Source organism: Micropterus dolomieu, linkage group LG12, assembly GCF_021292245.1.
Source record: "Micropterus dolomieu isolate WLL.071019.BEF.003 ecotype Adirondacks linkage group LG12, ASM2129224v1, whole genome shotgun sequence".
In the NCBI taxonomy this organism is placed as follows: Eukaryota; Metazoa; Chordata; class Actinopteri; order Centrarchiformes; family Centrarchidae; genus Micropterus; species Micropterus dolomieu.
In genome coordinates, this window is record NC_060161.1 from 36,337,540 (window position 1) to 36,345,621 (window position 8,082).

The 8,082-nt window shown below is 39.2% G+C and overlaps 1 protein-coding gene across 1 annotated transcript; it reads right to left on the minus strand.

The window, feature by feature from the left end:
- Positions 1–737: 737 nt before the first annotated feature.
- Positions 738–7,710, minus strand: LOC123980221. Its single transcript, XM_046064502.1, has 5 exons — positions 7,662–7,710; positions 7,079–7,360; positions 4,552–4,806; positions 1,210–1,347; positions 738–924 (listed from the first exon to the last, which is right to left on the minus strand). The coding sequence occupies exons 1-5, from the start codon at positions 7,666–7,668 to the stop codon at positions 812–814; spliced, it is 795 nt and encodes a 264-aa protein (XP_045920458.1). The 5' UTR covers positions 7,669–7,710; the 3' UTR covers positions 738–811.
- Positions 7,711–8,082: the final 372 nt, after the last annotated feature.

Genomic DNA, 8,082 nt, shown 5'->3' on the forward strand with positions numbered 1-8,082 from the left:
ACGGTTTCTTCAAGTTTCTTCTTAAAACCCACCTCTGTTCTTTGGCCTTTGAAAATTGAAGTTGACATTTCTTGTTTTGGTTGTATTGATTTTATTGTTTTATTGTATGGTTGTTATTGTTTTTATTCGTATTTTATGCATCATGTGAACTTTGTATTAAGTGTCTTTTATGTATTCATTTATTGTTTTACTGTACAGCACTTTGTGTCCACTTTGGATTTTAAAGTGCTCTATAAATAAATTTTGATTGATTGATTTGATTCATTGTTTGTGTTTGTTTGGTTCAGATGTCTTGGAAGAAGTTCTGCAGCTTCTAAATTCAGTCACTAGATCAAAATAAAAGCAAATAATGAACATCTTTTCTCTCAGTGTTTTGTTCCCATGTTTCCCATCTATGGAACCAGGTCCCACTTTTAAGGCTAGACTTAAGACTTTTCTGTTTGATAAAACCTTTAGTTAGGGCAGGATTGAGCAAACTTTAAATTATTAAACCGTTTTTACCATTATATTTAGCTGATTTTATTCTGATTGTGTTTTATTACATGCATTCTGTATTTTATGGTTTATTTTATTTAATTTCAATGCATTTTGCAGCATGTATTGGGACCATGTCTTTTGGTTATTATGCATTTTAAATAAAACTTGAATGATTGATTGAACTTGATTACCATATTTTAAACTTAACCTATATATCGGTTAAGTTTAAAATATAAATATTAAATATTATGATGCTGACAGAAAAGAGAACATTTTATTAAAAAAAATAAAATAAAAAACATACAGATGAACAAACAACATAAGAAAGTATAGCTTAGAAATGATGCTCGGTGGTGACATCAGCCATGACATCATCATATGGTTGGTCCAATTTCTCGCCATCTTCTCTGAGCGGAGACGTCGTCGTAGAAACAGGTGGGTTCCTTCCTGTAAAGTTAAGTAATCGTTATCATTAATTACATGATAAATTAACATAGAAAGTGATTATTTTATTCATTTAAATGAAGCATGATGTGATCGGGACATTGATTCAGTGATTGATTGATCATTTGAGCAGTCCACCACTTAGTTCAGACCGAAACATCTCAGCTGTTAGATGATTGTGATGAAATGTTGTTCAGATATTCATAAGATGGTGAATATGGTTAAAACTCTAACGTTGTGTCTTACAGCTAGTATGGCAGTAGACTCTTATTATAAGGTCAGTGTTACCTGTGGGCCTTTGTCGATATAAAGACAACATGAGAACAGTGGCTACGCAGTATGGTGAGAAGACCACCAGGTGGCGGATCACGCTCAGCACAGACATCTGGGTTGGCTCTGCAGTGGGTGAAGCTGTTCCATCGCGATCTAGAAAAACAAACTAAAATCAGTATTCCCTCTTTTAATGTCTTAATGCTCACTAAAACACATTTACAGCCACACTATGACTCTGCAGTCTACTTACATCTGAAGGACAGAGGACACTCGTTTGAGGACCACCAGGTGCACATTTTAGACAGAGAAGATGGATGGTTTGAAAGAGGTGTCAAGGAAGCATCTACACCAGGGTTGAGAAGCCGTCATTGAACAGAGGAGGGGGTCTACGCCACCACTTATCCCCCACTTACAATGCTGTCCTTTCATCACTTCCCAGGAAACTCAACAAGCATTTCCTCTTGGCCTCAGGTGAAGATACCAACGATGGTCGTTCAGTCTTGGCCGCAGGTGGCTCTAACGACCATGATGACTGTTGTTACCACAGCCAGGAGCACAAACTTTCAATTGAATTCTATTTATATAGCATCAAATCACAACAACAGTTATCTCACAGCGCTTTTCATAAAAGAGCAGGTCTAGACTGTACTCTATAAACGAACCAGTGATATCAATGATCCTGGCGAACGACCCCACTGAGGTGAAATAGCTGAGTTTCCCTACTGGTCATTTCAGAACTGAGGAAGTCTCTTGGATGAGGGACGAAACGTCTGTGGATAACTATGACCTTGAAGACTGAGAAACTTCACAGACACTACGCTCTGAACATTATAATATGTAGCTTTCAGCGGCCACTAGCGGTGCGTTTGTTTTTTTTATTGCAACCAGGTGTGTGCTTGAGCTGGAGCTTAAACTCATAAGCAAGCAAAATCTGAAACATAACGTCTTTCAGACAGAGATCCCGCAGTAAACGTGGAAACACCAGCATGCCGGCTGTGGCTTTTCACACAGACATACCAACGTTCCCGGCTCAGAGGCAAATCAAATCGGCCCCCCTTTCTGGCTCCATAGTGTTACCTTTCAGATGTAGAGCCAGCATACTGGCGCAGCTCTCCCGGAAAATAAGACGGCAGTGTTAAAGTGGCTATAAACAGACTCACCAGGAGACTGCTTCACAAATCATGCTGGAAACTCAGGTAAACTCCCCCAGCAGTGTTACAGTAATATTTTTTAACTAATCCATACTTGTGACACTGACAATAGGCTGATATAAACAAATTGATCCACATTGGCTTTGTTACATCATTACATCCTTTCTTGCAGGCTAAAATCAGCTCTTTGACATAATACAGACTGAACACAGGATAGTAATACAGCATTAGCTGGTGAAGTATTATGGAAAGCCATACAATTAACGTTACAGTATTTTGCATCCGATAACATTAGCAACTGGAAAAGTTCCTGCTGACAAACGCCACTCCAAAGGTCTTATCTCTTTTGACCAGCAGAGTGAACCGGACTGCTAAGTTTAGTTACCTTTGCAATATGTAGTTTTCCAATGAAATCACTTATTAATAAATCACTTTCTAGGTTTCCATTGTTAAGGTTTTACTGATCTGGATTTTGTTTTTGAACACCACCTAAATATCTGTAAGATGTTTTCATCCTTCATTTTGAGCTGCAATATATTCCACAAGCCACCAGGTGTCACTGTGATCTCTGTTTCCAAAGCCCCAAACCTTCAGGGGAACTTCCACACTCAGTCAGTCACACTGTTAAAGGTTGTACACAGTGCTTGAAGTGGAAACAAATAGGTGACGGGACTCGTCCCCACCCCACCCCGTACTATCCTCAACCTCATGGTGAAACTAGTAAAAACGTTAACGATTTTGAGCATTAAACACTTAATTTCCTGCATTCTGGACACATTTTCACGACCAATTTATCGAGGAAATGTCTTTATTTTATATGAACGGAAACAAAATGAAGGTGGCAGGTGACAAGAAAATGTCCCGGTACCGGAGTGTACCGCCCCACTTCAAGCACTGGTTGTACATTATTACATTCATGTAGTGGGCAGATAGTTTGGTATCATGTAAAAGCAAAGTAGGCGGGGAAAGGCGAGAGCTTTTGTCATGTCAGACATTAGAGTGAAACTGTTTCCTGTAGGAGGCAGGTACCGGTGCAGACCCAGTACGGATCAAACTCACAAATCAGTAGAAATTAATTGTTCATTCAGCAGTGTTAAGAAAAGGAAAAGGTGGCTTTTAAAGGAAAAAAGCCCTGCAGGAAAGTGATGCTAAATGCTGCAAAATGATATGTTCACCAACAAGTGATTTGGTTAGTGTGAACATTACAACAGCACACTTATATGTTCTTGCTCCCCTAAAAATCTGTAACTGTAAACACCTCTGTGTATAAAAACTCTAATGTAACTACTAGGGGTGTGACGAGACACTTAACCCACCAGATCGAGATGAGACGAGATCTTAGCACTATTGTTAAGAATTTTACTTTAATGCTGAATTATCAGTTATTATTATAACAGTCTGAGCATTAATCACTTTATTTCATGCATTCTGATGATTTTTCTGCACCATTTTTTATTTATACAATAAGAAACACAAAATTAACATAACTAAAACTCAATCTCAAGTCAGTGCTGCTCTCAGATCGGTTTCTCCTGTCCTGAGTCATGATTTAGTCTTCCCTCCTCTTTGTGTCTTTGTTTGGGTAAGTAACCTCTTTAAATGTGACTGTAGCACATTTTCACCATAATGATAAATTATTTAATCTTAATTTAATTATAAACTCCTGGACTTTAATAGCTCCTGTGTTTCAGCAGATTTTCTGCACATTCAGAATCTCACACACATATCTGCGTTCTCTGACTTGTCCAGAGAAAAGGCAGAATATTACCAGACTAACGTCATCAGTTAACATGTTAACTTCTAGTGCAGCTCAGAGTCCCAAACAGAGCAAAGTTGTGCTTCAGTTTTTAGATGTTTATGTTGCAAAACTCTCCCAGCTACGTGACCACTCGTCACAATTGTCTGGACTCACAGCGCGAGCGGTGCAGTTGATTACTACCAGGGCGTGTGCTGGTGGGGCATCAGCTGGACGGAGCTGATTCGCTCCGCAAGTCTTTCTTATTAGTTTGTATTTCAGTGCGTGAGAAAATGAACGTGTGGCTTGACTATGTGTGAAAAATGTCATTTGCGTGAGTCTTGCGAGACAGCTTTTTACCTGAAGAGAATTCTCATCACAATTTGATCTCGTCATGAACCAGCTGAGCTTTTCCTCAGAAAAATCAAATATACATCTGACCAATCAATATTAACTAAGCAGCTTCCTCACCTCTTACAAACAGCCAGCTGGATGGAGACTCTCCACGACCGCTGATGTTACACTTGTAGAGGCCTTCATCAGACTTGGAAACATGGTGGATGGTCATGTGACCTGTAGGCTCAGTCCTGATGAGGGAGCCATCTTTATAGAAACCAGCTGTGAGGTTGAAGGGAGGGGTCTTTGTTTTACAGTGCAGAGTGACATCATGTCCCTCCATCACAGGGAGGACAGGACTCTGCAGGATCACTGGTTGTATAGATGAATCTAAAGAAAGACGGAAAATGTGTTTGTATGTACACTTTAAAATATTAAGATTAAAAAAAAACAGTTTTTCACATGTACATGTGGTGCTAGTTAAGCAAATGTTTCTCTTAAAGGTGATTAAATTAATGTTCGTGTAGATTTCTAGTAAATTTGAACAAGTTGACAACATACTGAATACATAATTTTATATTTATGAAACAATAAGGATCTTGACATTAACTTTTTTGCTCACAAGCCAATGTGGCTAGTGGTTTTACAAAGTTACTAGCCACGCAGCATTTTCAGTAGCCACATTTTTGTTGTTAGAAAATTATGTTTTATATGATTAAAGTTGACAATGGCATGCTTAAATTGCTGTGCTAAAATGTACTATATCATTAGCTCTGATAAGGTTGTGTGTAAAGCTCTTTTTTTGGAAACATGTAGTCTATTAAGATAAACACGTAAAAAGAGTAGCTTCTTATTGTAAATTGCCTACTAATAGTGCTGAATGTGTGTAAAAAGATTAATTGAAAAGATAAAAACTAAACTGGGAAAAATAATCATCAGAAACACTGTTTATTTATTTTTAACAGCAGTAAACACTGTAATACAGAGTAGAAAAATGATCTACCTTAGAAACAAAGAGCAAAGAATAAATTATTTTGTCTAAGAAAAAATCCACAATTAAGGCAACAAGATTAAACTTTTATGATCATCAGAGTAACTGAAGATACTTCCACCCAAAACAATTATACAGGTCTTTATATTCCAGATAAAAGGCATGATTAGGTAGTTGTGATATGACGATATGATGAGATCAATACCATCATGTTAAAATCAGGCGGGAGGCTGTCAGTCTACAGGTCTGAGGAACTGTGGCTGCCCTGTGACAGATTAAACTTTTATTTTTGTTTGACAAAAGTCTGAAAGTCATATTTGGGGCGCGTACCCTCGCTCGACAGCACTGCAGAAGAGAGTGAGACTAGCATGTTGTGTGGATTTTCCTGCTATTAAAAAAGAACGCTATATCATCACTGCCGCTGGTTATGTTGATAATTATTACCAGCAGACTAAAACAGCCCTCAGTCCAACGGCCAGTCCGTGAGTTCGATCTCCACAGCGTCTTCTTGTTTACAGTGTTGTCGGTCAAGACAATAGGCTTCACGAATGGACCAGTGAGTAAACACTATGTGCAGGTAGTAGCCTACTCATGGGAGAATGTAAAATTGCAATTCGTTTGTTATTTCAGATGCCTTTTGAAAGACTACAATTTTTCAACATGCCAAAGTGGCTAGTGGGAGTGACTGTGTTACCCGCCACGGCTGAAATCCAACCGCATTTTGTGGGTTGGCGGTTGTTAATGTCGAGCACTAATAATTTACAAAACATGACAAATTATCTACTTAGTGTTTGTTTTCTTTGGCCCAATGTATTATTGGTGAATTATTATGCAGGGAATGTGTGAGTATTAGCATCATCATCATCTGTAAGTAGATGAAGAAGCTGAAGAAAGAGGTTCTAGGAAGATCAGATTATGGCTTGAAGTAGTGGTCTTCGGTCTTTTAGATTTGAAAACTACTCAGTGCAAATAGTTCTACATACAGTCATGGACATTTTCTTGCGCCTAACTGTCAGGAAGCAAATGAAATAGTAAACAAAGAAACAGCTAGTTATAGTTAGCTAGTTGTCTTCATAGGTTCAAACTAAGTGGAGTTTTAAGTATCATTAAATTACACTGCCACACAAAGTAGTTCCTGTGTAGAGATTAGTTGGTACAAAATATTTACACCCACTGATGGCAGTTGTGTGTAACTGGTGTTTAGTCAACTGACCCAACAGACAAAAGCTAACATTAGCATGCTAATATCTGACCAGTTCAGAGGAGTAGCCTCGAGGCTGAAAAATTAAGGCAACACTGAGGTGCCAAAAGCTGCAGTTTCTTTAATGTCCACTTGAGGCTGGCTCTAAAAGTGAGTCAATCTCCGTACATGTTCACTGCCTGGTACAAAAAAACGGTTTTGGCTAGTTTCCCCTCATAGCAACTGTTTTTATATAATTTACCAGTTTAAATTATATTAAGTCTTAACGCCACGCCTAATTAGGACATGGTGCTTTGAGTGACAGGTGGGTGGCGGCAGAGGTGGCAAGCCGTTATCTCTCTGCTAGTTACATCCACGCTTCATAACCCTTTGCCTAAGTTTGGATTAGCTTGGAGTTGCAACGGAGGCAACAAGCAGAGACACCACACTGAGCTGAAACCTATGGGTGACGTCACAGACGCAGTTCCTACCATATAGATTGATGTAGACAGAGTTGCTCCGCTGTCTTGCAGGAGACTCGCACCAGTAAATAGCGCTGTCATAGTTTTTGGCTCCTTTGATGGTGCAGCCAAAGTCTGTTGTAGTCCCCCATAGACCTCCACATCTGGAAAACCTGCCACCTTCATGGGTTGTGTTCCTCATGACCTTCCATTGAACGCTGCTGTTGTCGCCACAGATCACATTCAGACTGTCATACTCAAACAGCTGAGACAAGTCAGGATCCACTGTGAGAGAGGCCGGGTCAGAATCACCTGGGGACACACAGACTTTCAGTCAGTGTTAAAGTCAAAGTGTGTTCAGCTGCAGTTCCTCCAATGTCCACTAGATGAAGCTCTGAGAAAACTCTGACTGTATTGATGTAAATAGGAAATCCTCCACCTACACTCTATAGTCAACACAGTGTTCAAGCTCTCAGTACATAAGTTTACATGTAATGAATAACTATAGAAGCACTGGTTTGTTCCACCAGAGATTTAAAGAACTAAAACTTCAAGCTGAAAATGTCAAAACCCATAAAGGGGTCAAGTAGGAGTTTGGGATACAACTATTTACCTTTCATCAGCAGCCAGCTGGATGGAGACTCTCCACGACCGCTGATGTTACACTTGTAGAGGCCTTCATCAGACTTGTTAACATGGTGGATGGTCATGTGACCTGTAGGCTCAGTCCTGATGAGGGAGCCATCTTTATAGAAACTAGCTGGGAGGTTGGAGGGAGGGGTCTTCGTTTTACAGTGCAGAGTGACATCATGTCCCTCCATCACAGGGAGGACAGGACTCTCTAGGATCACTGGTTGATTGTCTGAACATAGAGAAAGAAGAAAAATGTGTTTGTATGTCCACTTTAAAGAAACTAAGATAAAAATAAACATACAGAGCTTTTCATATGTATATTTACGTGTGCGCTAGTTAAGCAGATGTCTCTCTTAAAGATGATTAAATTAATGTTTGTATAGATTTCTAGTAAATTTTAA

Coding starts and splice junctions, on each gene's coding strand:
- LOC123980221 (XM_046064502.1), bottom strand. Junction 1,348..4,551: donor CAGCTGGCTGTTTGTAAGAG/GTGAGGAAGCTG, acceptor TTGTTTTTCTAG/ATCGCGATGGAACAGCTTCA. Junction 925..1,209: donor ATATCGACAAAGGCCCACAG/GTAACACTGACC, acceptor TTAACTTTACAG/GAAGGAACCCACCTGTTTCT.